Source organism: Lithobates pipiens, unplaced genomic scaffold, assembly GCF_037356315.1.
Source record: "Lithobates pipiens isolate NorthernLeopardFrog02 unplaced genomic scaffold, aLitPip1_a1.2 Scaffold_18, whole genome shotgun sequence".
Lineage (NCBI taxonomy): Eukaryota > Metazoa > Chordata > Amphibia > Anura > Ranidae > Lithobates > Lithobates pipiens.
Window position 1 is genome coordinate 311586497 of NW_027507758.1, and position 18323 is coordinate 311604819.

Genomic DNA, 18323 nt, shown 5'->3' on the forward strand with positions numbered 1-18323 from the left:
TCCAAAATACATTTAATCTGGTTGTCGCTTTAGCCACGTGATTTGGGGGAAATGATGTCATCTGTTCTAAAAAGCTTGTTGTAGCAAGGATGGTGGGGGCATGGTTGTGTGTGGTATTTTTTTGTTTTAGTTTTTTTACTCAATTTTGGAGAGAAGTATGCTTTCATTCACCACAAAAAAGTAGATGTGTTGTCTAAACAAGAGCTCTCTGGTCCCTGCCTGAAGTGTCTAGTTTCTCTCAGGTTTGCTGTTCTAGCAAAGACGTTATAGTGGGGAAAATAATTATTTGATCCTCAGCAGATTTTGTAAGTTTTTTCTCCCTTACAAAGGAATGAAGGGCCTATCATTTTTATCATAGGTGTATTTTAAATGATAGAGACTGAATATCAACCAAAAATCCAGAAAAATGCATGATACAAATGTTATAAATAGAGTTGTATTTCAGTGAGTAAAATAAGTATTTGAACTCCGAGCAAAATATGGCTTGGTGGAGCACCAAGGTAAGATGTTTCTTGTAGTTGGTGACCATGTTTGCACACATCTCAAGAGGCATTTTGGTCCACTTTTTATTTTTTTACAGATCTTCTCTAAATCCTTTTAAGTTTCTTCGCTGTTGTTTTGCAACTCGAAGTGACGTGCTGTTTCCTTTTATGAATCCTAAGGACAAATTACCTTTTTATCTTAAAGTGTTCCTAGTGTTTTTTTTTTTTTTTTTTTTTTTTTTTTTTTTAGAAGAATGCTTGCACTTTATTTGCAACAGCTATGGGTACTTAGGTGTTTGAGCCATGTATGCAAGGCCATGCGTTCACATTAGGGTCCTGTGCCAGTGAGCTTTAGTTTGCTTCATACACGTTTATGGGAATGCTAAATAAGCTTCAATAGGTCAGTAGGTCAACTGTACCTGTGAATGAATGATCTCAGAAGTCTCAGTGATGCCATTGACACAAGCCCTAATTTGTATGGTAAGGAAACAATGTAAAATACTAAGGGATGACTAGTTTAATAGGTACAAACTCTGGACATCCACATGTCAACTGCTGCTTATGGAAAATTCTTCAGAGTTGATTATCAGAATAAATAATTTGCAAACCATACCCATACATAAATGTGACAGTGTACAATTCTTTTATTTATATGCACTTAGGTGTGCTATTCAGTAGCTTCTTAGCAGCAAAGGTGATGGGTTCACAATGCAACAGTTATCACAGTTGCTTTTTTGTTTCTTCACGTTAGTATGGATTTCAATGTAAAATTCCACTCCATACCTAAGACCAGAGCACTATGGAACAATATGTACAGACAGAATGGAATTACCAATACGTTGACATTCCTTTGTAATCAAATACATGAAGTCAGTTGCATATGTAATGCTGTATTGCCCTTGAGAAATCATTGTTCGCGTTTCACAAATATAGAAGTTTATAGAATAGGACACAAGAACAGATGATGTGAAAAGAAGGGGCTGTGTTAGAATGCAGTGCATGTAGTAACTATACACATTTTGCTGCTGTTTGGAAATATTTAGAGACTGTAAAATAACAGCATTTTGCATATTCACTGTTGCTCATGAAATAAAATCCTTGTGTAAAATAAAAATAAAAAAAAATCATATTTGTAGTGCTATACATAATTTTCAGGCACAATGATTCCCTGCTCCAAAAGAGCTTACAATCTACTTTTTGATGCTTATGGCATAAATCGTGGTCGGCTTGATATCACTGGAAATGCTGATAGATATGTATTGCACTGGCATGAGAGGGAGTGCATTTGGCACCCTGTTGCTGCACTTACAGCTCTCCTCCTATGTTATCAGTCATTTTACACACTGCCTATCCGGTGGTGAGGAACTTGTAGAGTCTGCAGGTTAGGGCATGTGAAGTAAGGAGCAGGCAGAAAGCTTGTTGCTATACCATTGGAGGCAAAAGGCAGTGTAGGCCCATAGAAAACTTCTTCTTTGCCTTCTCTACTGACATCCAGCACCTGTCAATTAAAGAAGGGTCCACAGAATTAATTTTTTTTTTTTTTAAGAAAGAATAGTAAGATACATTACCCACACATTTAAAAAGCAACTGCAATATACAGATGTGCTCATAAGTTATAAGGAATTTGATTTCTTGACCATTTTTTTTTTTTATAGAATATGAATAACACAAACTTTTCTTTCACTCAGTGCTTGGCTGAAGCCATTTTTTTTATTGATCAACGTAGTTTACTCTTTTTAAATCGTAATGAAAACAGAAACTACATAAATGTCCCTGATCAAAAGTTGACATACCCCAGTATGCCAAAAAGCCTCCAGTTCCTGCAAATTCTTGGGCTGTCTTTCATGAACTGCACATTTGAAATTGCTCCAGAGTGGCGCAATGATATTAAGGTCAGGAGACTAAGATGGCCACTCCAGAACCTTCACTTTATTCTGCTGTAGCCAACGACAGGTTTACTTGGCCTTGTGTTTTGGATTATTGTCATGTTGGAATATCCAACCACGTCCCATGCGCAGCTTCTTGGCTGATGAATTCAAATGTTCTCCCAATTTTTTTTTTTTTTTTTTATAACATACTGCATTCATCTTGCCCTCAATGTTGACCAAATTTCCTTTGCCTTTTTGTAGCTCACACATCCCCAAAACATCAGCGATCCGCCTCCGTTTTTCACCTTAGGAATGGTGTACCTTTCATCATAGGCCTTATTGAATCCTCTCCAAATATAGTGTTTGAAGTGTTGAGACCAAAATTGAGCTTTTTGGCCACAACCATAAATGACTTTGTGTCAGAAGGTTTGAGGCTTGTCTCTGTGCTGTTTGGCATATTGTAAGCGGGATACTTTGTGGCATTTGCGTAGTAATGGCTTTTTTCTGGTGACTCTACCATGCAACCCATCTTTCTTCAAATGCCTCCTTATTCTGCATCTTAAAACAGCCACACCACATGTTTTCAGAGGGGCCTGTATTTCACCTGAAACTTATTTGTGGGATTTTCTTTGTTTCCTGAACAATTTTCCTGGCAGTTGTGGCTGAAATTTGAGTTGGTCTACCTGACTGGTTTCAACAGAACCCCTAATTTTCCACTTTTTGATTAGAGTTTGAACACTGGTTATTGGCATTCTCAATTCCTTGGGTATCTTGCTATATCTCTTTTCTGCTTTATACAGTTCAACTACTTATTCCTGCAGCTCCTTTGACAATTCTTTTGCTTTCCCCATAACTCAGAATCCAAAAACCATCAGTGCAGCGTTGGATGAAAGATGCAAGGGTCTGTCAAGAGTCCAGAAAAGTATTGACCTTACACACTCACACACTCACTCTCTCTCTTTTTTGATCAGGGTCATTTGGTTAGTTCAGTGGTTCTCTACTCCTGTCCTCAGGACCCACTAACAAGCCAGGTTTGCAAGATAACTGAACTACATCACAGGTGATATAATTTACTGCTCAGTGATTGCAGTATTCTAGTCTGTATCTCCCCAAGGTAATACTTAAAGGCTCCTTTCACACAGGTGGACCGTATGTCCGTATTTCATCCATCTGTTTTTGGATGAAATACAGACATACATGCATCGCTATGGGATAGCAGGTGTCAGCGGATGAACATCTGCTGACACTCGATATCATCAGTCTCCACTATGTTCCGATTCTGCAGACGGAAGAAAATCCTATTTTTTTTTTTTTTCATCCATCTGCAGATCGGATGAACACAGACTGTCTGTGTTCATCCGATCCCCCATAGAGGAGAGCGGAGATCTGACAGGGCGGTCCCTAGACAGTGTGCAGGGACTGCCTTGTTATCTGCCGGCTTGTTGGTGGGTCTTGAGGACTGGAGTTGAGAACCACTGGGTTAGTCTGTTTTCATTATGATTTAAAGTGTAGACAGTTCATTTGATAATGGCTTCAGCCAAGCACTAACCATGAGTAAAATAAAGGTTTTTGTGTGGTCATTCATATGCTCTGAAAAATGGCCAGGAAATCATAAGTTTCTGCCAGTGTATGTAAACTTATGAGCACAACTATATGCAGTGAAAGAAAAGAATGTGTATGTTCTACGATTATCAATCATAATATTCCCTGGATTTCTCAGCCTGAGCCTTGCTTTTGGAGGTACCATGTTAGTGATGCAGTATGACCTGATGTAGCATATCTTGTGCGTTATGATGTATTGCAGTAGGAGGGCAAGTGAATGGATGGCACTCTTAAAGCAATATTAAACATATATTTGATATATTTAAATTGTTACCCCCCCCCCCCCAATATATATATATATATATATATATATATATAAATAATCTTTTTTTATTTTTTTTTAACCAAGCTTACTGGGTAGTGTGTTCTGTACATTTCAGATATTCACCCATGCAGTGGATCCATTATTGTCCAGCTGAGATCATATTGTCTTCTGCTACCACTTAGCCCCGCACCAATTTTGTTTGTGATTTTATCGAGAGCCCCACCAGCTCTCCAGGGTTCAGCTGGCAGGCCTTCTGATGATGAGGCACTAGGCTATAATGGGCTATGGCTCCTGGGATATGTGAAATTGTGCAAATGAATAAAAAGCTGCTAGCATACCAGTAGAAAAACAACAAAAATTAAACACCAATGATCAAAACCTCATGAATAAACCAATGAGTGTGACCAAATCAACCAAAATGCATGTAAAAAAAAATGTACATGATTATGTCCATACTTTACAAATCAATGTCCTTAATGGCTAAAATTACCACTCTTATGAATGTCAAATGTATGAAGAAGTAAAGGAGATGGTGAAAAAATAAATAAATAAATAAATCTCCAAAGTGTTAAAGACACCAGATATTTGCTCTTCCACCTGGTGCCTCACAAAGAGGCTTAGCACAAGAGTATGACCCTCTCATATAGAGAAGTCACATAACACTTGAGAGTATCAGGCACACCCTGGCAGTAAGTCAGGGGTATAAACACTTCAATTCACAATGTGTGTACAAAGAAAGTATGTTGCGCTGAAATTACATGTAGAAAAAGGGGTTTCAATAAAGTCAAAATGCAGAAAGGCTAAGATCACAGTCCAATGGCTATGGAACAAACAAACTCCTCCTGTAGTGCAAGAGAAGGGAACTGGAAAAATAAATCTCCCACCTTAAGAAAGCCACCGACACACAGGTTAAGATGTAATCTTACCAAAACAGCAGGACACTCCTAATTTACGGAAGGTCAAATCAGCCTTAGTACATCCACCTTTGGCACGGTCCAAGGAAAACAGCAGTGATGGTGTATATTCCAAATGAAAACGAAAAAAGCTCCAAAAGTGTAAAACCTTAAAGGAGATTATTAGACTAAGAATTGTATTTGCACATTCACGGAGCAAGGCAAAACGGTAAAAATCGGTGGCACATACAGGAGCGCAATGACAGGTATGTGTTCGTCAGCCTGACCGGTTTCGTCACAAGTGGATTTCTTCTGGGGCATAGAAAACACTTCCTGTCATCGTTATATAAGCACGTAAAGCCATCGAAGCCTCGCTTTCACTAGAGTAATGTGGCTGAAATCCAAGCCTTGGTCTAGATTTTACAGTCAATTCAAGCCTCACTTATACTAGTGGGACCTGAGAAGGGGAAAAATATTGTCGTACACACCGGACATGACATCTGTGTGCTTCAAGTGTACCCATACCTAGAATAAACCACAACTGGAGGCATAAAAACTGATGTGCACTAAAACTAAGTGAAGCTGGATGTGGCTGGGGACTTGTCACATTAACATTGGTAAAAAATAAATAATTTGAGAAACCGGACTATAAAATTAATTAAAATAAAACGGCAACTATATAAAGAAATAAATATGAAAAATGAAATAGCTAGGAATTATTAATAAAACAGTTGACATAGCAATCTATGTGGGTCCCTATTGTGCACAAGCTCATAGTGCCATGAGACACTGATTCCTGTATCCTTTTTTAATGATGGCAATATGCTCTTCAGTATTTTTGCTACAAGAAAAACAGAAATGGAAGGTGCACACACCTAGTGCATCAGCAAAGATAATTTAATAATAAAAATGTTTTATATAAGTGGGTACTCACAAAAGGCCATAAAAACAATGCATGGACATGCACAGAATACGGGGTGGCAGTTGCATTTTGTGAGTAGCCACTTTTATATAAAACATTTTTATTATTAAATTATCTTTGGTAATGCACTAGGTGTGCGCATGCCTTCCATTTCTGTTTTTCTTGTAATTCATTTCTGATTACCCCATCTGAGGAAGGCAGCATCCATCCAGTTTTGGATACCATATATACCTTTCACACCACCATTTTATATGACATCTGTTACTCCACACTTTGGAAGACCTATTAGGCTAGATTCACACCTATGCAGTTTTAGTGCTTTTTGCAGATTTGCACTACAAATGAAGCCTGCTTATTGAAGTCCTACAATTGGGTACAATTTCTCCTAATGTGAAGAAACTGTCCCTTAGAGACGCTATCCAGCCAAGCCTTATGATGACAGATGTCACTGGAAATATAAACATTCCTGTAGGTAGTTTTAAAAAAGGTGGTGGTGGAAGCTACCTTTCTCCACTCTAATATCAAAGTCCAAAAAATGGATCTGGGTCTGGCTCATTTCGTAACTGAGTACAAATCCCTCTGTCATTATGATTTAAGGAATCCAAAAACTCAATCAAGGAGGCAGAGTCACCTTTCCAAAGGAGGAGGATGTCCTCTATATAATGAGCTCACATGGCCAAATTATGCCTCTGTTGTGCAGAGATGACATCCCCCCCTCCCGCTGAGTCATGAAAAGATTCGCTATACTAGGGACATATTTAGCCCCCATCGCGACACCTCTATTCTGTAGAAAATAATTTCCCCAAACCAAAAATAATTTGAGGTCTACCACAAAATCCTTCTGAATAGGTAATAGGCCAGACTCAGGATTATCATAGATAGTGTGACACTGCCAAGATGCCCCTGTCATGAGGAAAAATGGTATACAATGATGTAACGTCTGCTGTTACCATCCACCAATCCTGCTGGAAAGGACGCTCACTGATAAGGTTGATCACTGACTTAGTATCTTTAATATAAGAGGGCATATTTTTGACCAAGGGTTGCAGGTATGTGTCAATGTATTTGCCCACCCGGGATGTCATTGAATAAATACCACTGACTATATGGCGTCCCGGGGCAAACTGTATCTTTGCATACCTTTTAGGCAAGTAGTAATCGGTGTCCTCAGAATAGATGGAACCAAAAATAATTTCTCCCTTTGGTTGATAACCTCTTGGTAACCCCTGCTCACCAATTTTTGTAGTGTGCGTTTAAAGGTCAACCCTGGGTCCCTTCTCAAAGAAATGTAGGTATCTCGATCACTCAATTTTGGTAATTTCAGCTATGTAAGCTTCTCTATCAAATATAACGATCTGCCGGTCTGATGACAAGATTCTTGCGGTTGCATAATTGTTGCAATCCTTATTGGGTTGCTACCTGGCATTAACAATTTTAACCTTATCAAGGTCCCTAAGTACAATGTCTTGAAACACCACCCCCCACCCAGGGTTGAAAAGAGAGGCATTATGGAGGTTAGGTGAATGGATCCCCATTGTAATCGAACTTCCCTCCCTAATGGGATTGGAGGCGAAGCATCTTTTGATATTAATTGTATGTATATACTTCTGTAAGTCTATAAAAGTTTTTGAATTTTTTTTGGGGGGGGGGGGGGGGGGGGGGGTGCAAACTTGAGTCCCTCATCCAAAAGGGGTTTTCCATTGTCAGTGTCTTAGAGATTAAAATAAAGCTTTCCGTGCCCACTACTCTTTCTTTTTTGCGTGAAATCTCCTCCCCCTCTCGTACCTCTTTTGATTTTCCATTTCTTTTTGATGATGGCTTTATTGAGGAAAACCCCCACAGGGTGATCTAGCCAGGGGGGCCCTGAGTGTAGGAAAAATTGGGCTGTCTAGCTCCTGATCTCCCTTGTGTTGGTTTCCACATAGGGCCCTGGGTCCAAGGGCCATTGAAAGGCCCTGGGCCAGACCCCTGACCATACCCATACGGGTGGTTGCCTAATAGAGCTGGGTTGATAAAAGTTCCCATTGTCATATGATTGGTAATCAGATCGCTGATTGGGACCATGGTTAGGGGCACCATGATTCATAGGATGCGATTCCTAGAGCCTCCTTTTATTTATTGCACCTGTGTTTACAGTTCATTATGTTTATTTGCACTTTATTCACTATGGATGTCTGATTTTAGAGCTACACGTAAAGTGAATACTGAGGGCATCTTTGTGGTCTGTGTTTGACCAGGTGGGAAGAGGTAATCCTATTCCCTCTTCCCCTATGGAAATAGGAACAGATAGGGAAAGCACATAGGGGTAATTTACTAACGGAAATTCCACTATGCACTGTAAGTGCACTTGAAATTAAAGTCGCTGTAGATCTGAGGGGGAATTACAAGGAAAATAAAAAATAGCATTTTAGCTTGCACATGATTGGATAATTAAATCAGCAGAGCTTCCAGTCATTTCCAATCTATCCCTTAGATTTAGAGCGACTGCACTTCCAAGTCAACTTGCAGTGCAAGTGGATTTGCAAATCCACTTTGCACTGAAAGTGCAGTCTCTCTAAATCTAAGGGGTACATCTGAAATGAGGGGAAGCTCTGCTGATTTTATCATCTATCAAGTTCCTTCTTAACAAGGGAAAAAAATGGCTTTTGGTCACCCGAAGGCAGGAACAATAATAATGGCAATAGACCCTTTTTTCGAACCAACATTTTTTTTGGAAATCAACAAGTTATAATTATGACTATCCTATTCCTACCAATACTAGGTTTGAACCCTTGGGTGGAGAGAGACCTTCACCCCGCCACCCTTGGGGCCAAATGTATTCTGGACCTAGGAGGCCCTAGGAATCAGCAACCTATGACTCGTGGTGCTCCTAACCGTGGCCCCAATCAACGATCCGTTTTACTGATCATACGGCAACGGGTACTTTTACCAACCCAGCTCTATGGAGGAAATAGACAACTACCCCTATGGGTATGGTCAGGGGTCTGGCCCAAGGCCTATGTGGAGACCAACAAAAGGAAGATCAGGAGCTATAAAGCCCAATTTTTCTTACAATTAGGGCCCCCCAGGTAGACCATCCTATGGGGGTTTTCCCCAACAAGGCCATTATCAAAGAGAAATGGAAAATTAAAAAGAGGAACCAGAGGGGGGAGGAGACTTCAAGCAACAAGGAGAAGGGGGTACAGGGATCTTTAATTTAAACACTTTAGACACTAACTGACAATGAAAAAGCTCTTATACCATTATTCCTCATGACAGGGGCATGGCGGCAGTATCACACCATCTTAATTCTACGTCTGGTCTATTACCTATTCAGAAGGATTTTGTGGTAGACCTTCTCAAATTTGAGGCGATGCACCATTATTTTTGGCTTGGGTAAAATAATTTTCTACAGAATAGAGGTGTCTCGATGGGGGCTAAATATGCCCCTAGTGTACAGAATTTGTTCAGGGCCGAGTGGGAAGAGGATGTCATCTATGCACAACAGAGGCCTAATTTGGCCCTGTGGACTCGTTCCTTTGGAAAGGTGACACCTCGATTGACTTTTCAGATTCCTTAATTCATAATGACAGAGGGATTGTACTCAATTGCGAAATGAGCCATTCTCTGATTACACGTGGGGGAGCGCATGCCGCTTTACCTTGTCCAATCAAAGTTCTTTACATTCATGCAGAGAATGCAAAACAAGACCTGTATTCACAATGTGGGAGAGCAACTGCTCGACGTGGGTCATGGAAGCAAGTGGAGCTCACTGAAGTAGCGCTGTCTATTTCAGCGGTTTCCAGTGGCAGCGGCCAGGTATGGTATATACATAGTTACATTGGCCCAGCTTAGACCAATGAAACTATGTATAACATGCCGATACCTGGAATTATTCTTGAAATTTAGCGTCTGATACACTAGCAGATTTAAAGGAACTTGACTAACAAATTAAAGCTGAACCCCAGCTAACACTTTTTAAGAATAAAAGCTAACCACAGTAAGCACCCCTGTCAGCATTAAATGGTGTGTCCCAAGCAGCCTTTTTTCAATCAGGGTTCTTCCAAAGGTTGTTTGGGCTTCCTCGAGGAAAAAAGCAATTTCTGCCTCTCAGATAAGTTTCTCCAGACACCAATAATTTATTTTTCTTGCTATCTGAGAAGGGAATTTTTAAACTTAAATTAGTTGTAACCCCCATTCCTGAAATTTGACCTAGGCACATATCTATAGTGTTTACTTATTTCTCTACAAAGCTCTAAGTTCCATGTCTTTCTGCTGCTCTGTTCTGTTTATCAGCAGAGTCACTTCTGACAAGTTGAGATAGCAGCTGGAAACTTGTGTTGGGGAGAGAGCTTGTGTATCCATAATACATCTCTGCATGTTCCTTTGTGGAGTGGGGGTGTGTGCCTTTCCTCCAGTCAGCTCTCACACAGTGTAAGCCCAGACTCCCCTCCCCTCCCCAGATATACATGTAAAACTTATGTAGGGAGATTTGTTTCATCCCTGTGTATCTGAGGCTTTTCACTTCACTGAGTATAGATAAAAGTATATATAAGGGCGCTCTTAGTGAATGGACCAGGCAGAAAATGTCTATATCTAAAATAGTCTATATAAAAAAAAACAATTAGGATAATCCAATGTGTATGTATGCATGTTTCTTCAGCACTCAAGGCTGTACTTGCAGAGAAGGGCAATCTCTAGAAAACAAACAAAAACAGAAAGTTTTAATGTTCCCAAAATGGGTTAAAAACACAGGATGTGCAGTGAATGAAGGCATGTCACATGTACATAAAGTGAGTGATCCGGCATAAGTAGGGCACCCAGTGTGTTGAGAAATCCCAATGATGTCAGTGTATGGCAGCGGAAGATCCCAGGGTGGCCTGCAGATGAACTTCCTACGGCTCTGGAGACACTGATGAAACAATCACACTGTCAGGATCACAGAGGAGCAGAGGATCCCAGAAATGACATCAACAGAGGGGGATGACAACCAGCGTGGACCGCAAGCCAGAAGTAGTCATCAAAATGGGATGTGTTTCAGCTGTAGCTATAGTAAATATTAGCAGGGATTCCTTGAGCCCCCACAGTTATTTCAAGGGTTCCACTGTGCTAAAAAGGATGAGAGAGTCTGGTCCCAGAACTCTTAACAGACACTTTTGATGGACAACATGGTCTGTTATAGGACGTTGAAAAATAACAGACTTACTGGGTGGGTCAACGGGTGACAATAAAGGGGAAAAGGCCAAAAAATAAAACAAACATAGCCACTACATCTAAGAACTGGTAAGCTGCAATATAATATTTGTTTTATTCCCACTTTGACACGTCTCTGGGAAGCTTGTGTGTATGATGCCTTAATTATACAAAAACACGTTGTGTTTGATCTTAGTAACCGGTATATTTTCTGTTTCATCTTTACTTTCCAACCTCTAAAGCAAAAAGTTATAGTGTATCTTCACCTGGCATAAATAATCCTAATTACTGCCCAGGTTGATGTAGTGTTTACAAGCTTCTTCCTTCCCCAGTTGCATTAAAATCCAGGACACACACTGAGCTGGTGATGGAGTGGATTCAGCTACGCTGTGTAGTGACCGGCCTGCCCTGATCCCTTCTTCATACTTGATGCATGACTCCAATACTGCTTAATGAATGAGCAATACTTATCTTGTAATTAGTGTTTTTCTATTGAGCATCATGATTTGTTTAATTTTCCTGGTTCCAGAGACCGAAGAATATACTTCCAGTTAACCCAAGACATGGGGCTACCTCAGTACATCTATCAAATTGTGAACATAACAAAACCTGTAGTGTTCTGCAACAGATACTCTGAGTCAGATATTTTCAGCGCTGTTTGAAATATATGTGTGCGCTGATTCAATTGTGAAGTAAACTCTTAAACCAAGTAACATTTTCTCTGACATCTATAAAAATCAGAGACTGGCAGTATATAGACACTATTTTCCAATTGGTTTGCAACTTAGATACATTTAAGTGTGTGTATGTATGTATATATATAATATAGTGTGTGTGAAGAGATCATGTAATCATTCCCCTCCCAGCCTCACGTTCCAGTTTAAGAACACCCGTTGCTTAGCCCTATCCATAAAAGATTGAAATTCTGGCATATTTTTTTTTTAGAAAACAGTGGGAACTATTTGCTAGGGGCTACATGAACCTGTTTTTTTTCAGAAATAAAACTCCATTCACTAAGCCACCAATATATTAATAATAATCTTTCCTGTTGTGATTATTTTAAGCTCTCATTAACACTGTTAAAAAAAAAAAAAAAAAGGTTAATCAAAGGTAAATTATGGTTGTTATAGCTTAGTGAATTTGGCTCATATCATTTTACACTAGAGCAATGGAGTAGTCATTTCCAATCAGCTGTTTGCCATTATAAAGGGCAGGCATTTGGGTGAACAGTGAACTAGATGTGTTAAATATGTGCTGAGAAGTGAACACAATCATTACTTTATACATTGTACATAGTATACCAAGTATGCTAGCTGCATCATCTCACATTGACCTTTGGCATAGATAGCATCTAGCATGGTTTCTCTCCAGAGTTTCTAATTCCAGGATCTTCTAAAAAAATTTAACCAATAGCTATCCAGTGCAGGAGGCATTTTAAGATGTTAAAGAATGCCAAAAGTATACTTTTCATGTACATTTTTATTTCCCGGACAAAATGTATGTTTAGCTCCTGATTACATACCTGTATACACGCCAAAGGTTCATTTGTCCAAATAGAGTAACCACCAACCAAGTAAATTCTTCCATTATGTACTGCGATTCCAGATTCATTTTGTCCTTTGAAAGGAAAAAATAATAATAATTGCCTGTGTGCATACTGTATGTTTCAAAGGTGTCCAGAATATTGCCTGTATGCATTTTCATGTGCACTTTTAATGTGCATTGTTTGGTATGCAAACTCGAGGAGAAACAAAAAATATTGACCTTCTGTAATACTGATGCATGAATAATACTCAGGAGGACATGACACCTGCCATTTAGGGCAGTTGGACTTTATTTCAATGAACTTGCCTAAAGTAGAACCTTGGCCCCTCATTTAAAACATGTGCTACAGAGTTTAATTGTACTGTAAGTGCATGTTCACTGACCATTTTCTCTTAATACCCCTGCAAATCTCCCACAAGTACTTGATGTTCCTGCCATTGAAGTTCACCTAATACAGTTTCCTGTGCTGTATGGCAATGATGCTGCACTGCTCCTGAATTCAGAGTAGAGTTGTCACTCTCAGGCTGTGCCTGCTTGCACGAAAGTGGGATGAGCAGATGTTTATGGGGGAGTGGCTATCAGCATTGTCATTGTTGGTTGACTAACCGGTAGCTCACCGATCAGCATCTGGCCACACCTAGTATTGCCTGCTGTTTTCTGGATGGACAATACTGCCCCTGTTGCTGAAACCCTCCTACTGTGAGCAGCAGTGTCTACGAGGGGAACATGTTAAACACAAATGAAAGAAGATGCCACGCGACAGTGATGGCGTGTGCATCTTTCATGGACATGGTTTATTTTCTTCGTATCATTATATCTGCACATCTATATTTGGCATACAGTAATACCTCAGATTGCGAGTAATGCAGTTTATAAACGTTTCACAATACAAGCTTTTTTTTTAAATCCTGAATTGGTTTGCAAGCAGGATTCAAGTCTCTGGGCTCTGGGGTGTGCAGTACTATATTTGGCCAGAGGTGCCGGTGACACTCGAAGCCGTTCGGAAACACTTAGAACCACTCTGTTCCTGAGTGCATCCGTGCTTATGAATGTCTCCAGCGCCCCCACCTTTGGTTACATTCAGTACTGCATACACTAGCAGTGCCACTGGAACAGATTATCTGAGTTTCCATTATTTCCAATGGGGAAATGCTATACAAGTGCTTTGGATTACAAGAATTCTTCTGGAACTAATTATGCTCATAATCCAAGGTACCACTGTATATGCTTTACTGGTCATGTATGTCCTCCCCATAGTACTGCCCTCTGTTTGATCCCATGTTAAGGCCCCCCCCCCCCATGAAAGTCCCAGTCTGGTGCCAGTAACTGTCATGAGTCCATTGGTGCGCAAGTAGCAAACTTAATTTTTTTGCTGTTCATATGGGTTGTTATATTAATTTGTCTTAATATTAGTGTAGAATGGTACATTATACTATTTAAATGTAGAACCTTTAGTCCCACTATATCCTCCTGAAGAAGCAAGATACCCCCATGAAATGTGTTGGGGTTTCAACTTCCTTGGACATCCCAGCTTATTCATTTATTATTTGAACTTCTATGTCTGCCATTGGTGTACCAATTGGTGTATTGCTATACGTATCAGTAATTTTTAGCAAACCAAGGGGGTATTTCATAATTGGGTGGAGCTATACCTTCCTACTGATGCAATCTGTGCAGAATTGATTTTTTAATGTTGTACCATCATGTATGAGAGTGAAAGTGTAATTTTACTGTGTGTATTAATATGTGAATGTTATTTTAATTAACTTTTACATGTTGTAGCCACCTTTAAACTCCATTTCAAATCTCTATTTACTGGTTATTTGGCATGTGGTGCCAGATAATTATCCACACACCATCTTGATAGTGTATTATTTTATACCATGGACAACCTGCTCTCAAGCTGCTCCAGACTTCTTAATCAGTCTTAGGTGTTCCCTGCCATAAAGTAGGGCCTGGGTACCCCTATAAAAAAAGAGTCTTTTACTACCCATTTTGGGTAAGACAAAAATGTTAAAATAAGACATAAAATGTAAAAAACAAGGGTCTTATGTATATGACAAGTGATAAGTATCTGGTGTCAATGATCAAAGTGTTTTGCAAAGAACTCACTTCTTTAGGATCCGCACCTGTTACATATACAGTAAGTCAATTCATCCTCTTCCACTAGATGATCACCATGATAACAATGTAGGATTGCACAATAATCACCAAAACAAGGGGAAAAGCTAAAAGTACAGCCAGGTTGCCAATTGTGGATTATCACATTAAGAATATGTGTCGGCACAAAAGGTCTGGATGAAAAATCCCTATGTATTTTCAAGCATAATATTAGGCCCACATCCTCCTTCCAGTAGCATGTCCTTGTGTCCATCACATATTACAAATGGTGTCTTGGTACCCCTATGCTCCCTATTGAAACGTTCCTCCCAAAGGACAGCAGAGGGGAAATCCTGTTTCTCTTATATTCACCGACTGACACAGCTCCTCTCTTGGCCATTGGGTTGTTATGCCACCTTTAGAAGAAGACTAGGTATTCCATGTTATGAAAAAACACAGAACTTTTAGTTCCGCCCTTAGGTAACAACCTCCCAGCCTGCCATGCAGCCATCAGTTTTATTTTGCCTAGTGAAGGAGAAGGACCTAGGAACCCTGACAGGCCCATCGGTCCGTGTTTTTCTGCAGAAGGTTTGCTTTTTGCGCAAGATGAAAGATCCTGTGATTTGCTATCAACAGCCGGCTGGGTGACAGGCTGGATACTCTTATCCTTGTAGTCTCCCCAGCCTGGCCAGTGAGCGTGTGCAGGTCGGAGCTATGCGCTAGGCTGACCACGACATACCTCAGCTCCAGAGGTGGTCGTGAGCTTTTATGCTCCAGGGCGCACATATGAGCGGGCTACTGATGTCTGCATCACAGTGTGCCAAGGCCAGCAGCCATCCCTGTTGGCCTTTTGCATCCCGGGAGTGGAGAACTGGCAGACGAACTATCTAAGTCACCAGATGCTGGACCCAGGAGAATGGGCGTTGCATCCAGAGGTGTTCAGGCTACTGTGCCTGTGGTGGGGCACACCAGACGTGGATCTTCTGGCCTCCCGTCTCAATCGGAAAGGTGCCAAGATTCGTGTCCAGGACAAAACAACCGTGATCAGATGCGCTGGTAGCTCCGTGGGATCAGTATCTGCTGATCTATGCCTTTCCTCCACTGATACTGTTACCACATCTGCTTCGCAGAGTGGAGGCTGAGGGGATCCCAGTAATACTGATTGCCCCAGATTGGCCCCAGTGTCCCTGGTACGCAGACCTAGTGGCAGACGCTCCCTGGCGACTGCCGTTGCGAGAAGACCTTCTGTCTCAAGGTCCAATTCTCCATCCTGCTTTACCATCGCTGGCTTTAACGGCATGGCTATTGAGAGCCAGGTGTTGAGGAACCGTGGTCTGTCGGACTCGGTGATCCTAACTATGTTGAGAGCATGGAAATCTTCTTCTCGGAACATATATCATCGTACCTGGAAGGCTTACATCTCCATGTGTGAGGAGAAAGGATGGGATCCGCACTCCTTTTCTATATCCAGGATCCTGCTGTTTCTTCAGCAAGAACTAGACCAGAAATTGGCCTTGAGCACCATTAAAGACAAATATCAGCCTTGGCTGTCATTTTTTGGCGTCTCACTCTCTAGTGAGTACTTTTGTCCAAGGGGTCCGGCATGTTGTTCCTCCGGTGCGTTCACCGTTGCCTCTGTGGGATCTGAATCTGGTGTTGTCGGCACTGCAAAAACCGCCATTTGAAAACATCAGAGAGATCCCTCTGTTGACCCTTTCCCAGAAAGTAGTCTTTCTAGTGGCCATCACATTGGACAGGAGGGTTTTGGAACTGGCGGCCTTTTCCTACAAGTCGCCCTATCTGGTTATCCACAAGGATAAGGTGGTGTTGCGTCTGCAACCTTCTTTTCTGCCGAAGGTGGTCTCTGCTTTTCACATTAATGAGGACATTGTGTTGCCATCTTGTGTCCTAAGCCGACGCATCCTAAGCAGGTGGCCCTTCATGCCCTGGACGTGGTTCGGGCTCTGAAGGTGTATTTGTCAGCACGGCTCCCTTCTGGAAGTCAGACTCACTGTTTGTTTCGGTGGCTGGTCCAAAGAAAGGCATGGCGGTCTCGTCGGCCACCATTTCCAGGTCGATCAGGCAGATTGTAGTACAAGCCTACGCCTTGAAGGGGCAGGTGCCCCCTTTTCCGGTCACAGCCAACTCCACGAGGGCAATGGGAACGTCTTGGGCCTTCCGACATCAATCGTCTGTCGCTCAATTGTGTAAAGCGGCGACCTGGTCGTCTGTTCACACCTTCACAAAATTCTAAAAAGGTAGATGTCAGTGCATCGGCTGATGCCTGTTTTGGCCGCTTAGTTTTGCAGGCGGCTTTGTAGTTGCAATTGCATATACAATTTTTTCCTTTTTTCTGTTTTTTGGGGTAAAAATGCAGTACCTTTAAGTTAATGCACTGTTGCATTTGTTACCGCAGTTTTGGTGCGGTTCGAGGGTGGTGTCTCTCTGTTGAGGAGCACCCTGTGTTTGTGGTGGTTTTTTTCCCACACACTGTCATTTATACTAGTTCCCACTTGCCATGGTGGATGAAGTTTTATGCTGTTTTTCCCACCCCTCGTTTTTTGGCACTGCTTGGGTGACGTCCCAATGGCTAAAAAAAAGGGGAGCTGTGTCACTCCGTGAATATAAGAGAAAATAGGATTTTTTGTACTGACCGTAAAATCCTTTTCTCTGTAATTCACCGACTGACACAGCACCCGCCCCTCCTAATTTTCTTTGCGTTATACTGCTTGTTCACGTACTGATGGCTGCATGACAGGCTGGAGGGTTGTTACGTAAGGGACCGCTCCTTGGGCGGAACCAAAAGTTCTGTGTTTTTTCATAACATGTATTGCCTAGTCTTCTCCTAAAGGTGGCGTAACAACCCAATGGCTAAGAGAGGAGCTGTGTCAGTCGGTGAATTACAGAGAAAAGTATTTTACAATGAGTACAAAAAATCCTATTTTCCTGGCAGTTGGCACAGTGCTGCAAGTCACTTTCTCTAATGAAAGTACAAAGCTTTACCATAATCATCAAGTTCAAGTGTTATATAACAAGCATTAGCGGAGGTGGGCTTGGTACGACAATTGTGTAACAGGCTATATATTATTGCACTGGGGAAGGCAGGGGTTCAGAGAACTGCACATTTAACTGATCTGTGTAGAAAGAAAGAAAACTGTACCTATGAATGCTGAAGGGAAGGTGAGACCTTCATATGTATGATTAAAGCCCCATCATTCCAGACCCCTAACATTTTCTAGCTGCCTCCTAGAATTCGGGAGCAGGCCCATTTTACAAAATTTTTTAGCAAATGGTACTTTTGCACCAAACATTTTAGGCAATTCAGTCTGATTGTAGGGACTCCAAATGTGTGCAGCTTTAACTAAAAACTAGTTTGTTCTATAAACAAGGGTTTCAAAGTATTTTTGTTTCCAATACCAAGCTCAGAGTATGATGGCTCTGGCACACAAAATAATAAAATTAAGCATTAAAATC

At 41.1% G+C, this 18323-nt stretch overlaps 1 protein-coding gene across 5 annotated transcripts in view; it reads right to left on the reverse strand.

Annotated features, from left to right (window-relative positions):
- Positions 1-1102: 1102 nt before the first annotated feature.
- The window catches only part of KLHL32 (kelch like family member 32), a 291710-nt gene continuing 274489 nt past the window's right edge, over positions 1103-18323 (reverse strand). For all 5 annotated transcript variants that reach the window (XM_077487215.1, XM_077487214.1, XM_077487212.1 and 2 more), the window contains 2 exons: positions 12727-12821; positions 1103-1980 (listed from right to left, as the gene is read on the reverse strand). In XM_077487215.1, coding sequence (XP_077343341.1) covers positions 1819-1980; positions 12727-12821 — 257 coding nt within the window. In that variant the 3' untranslated portion in view covers positions 1103-1818. The remainder of the gene's footprint in view (positions 1981-12726; positions 12822-18323) is intronic.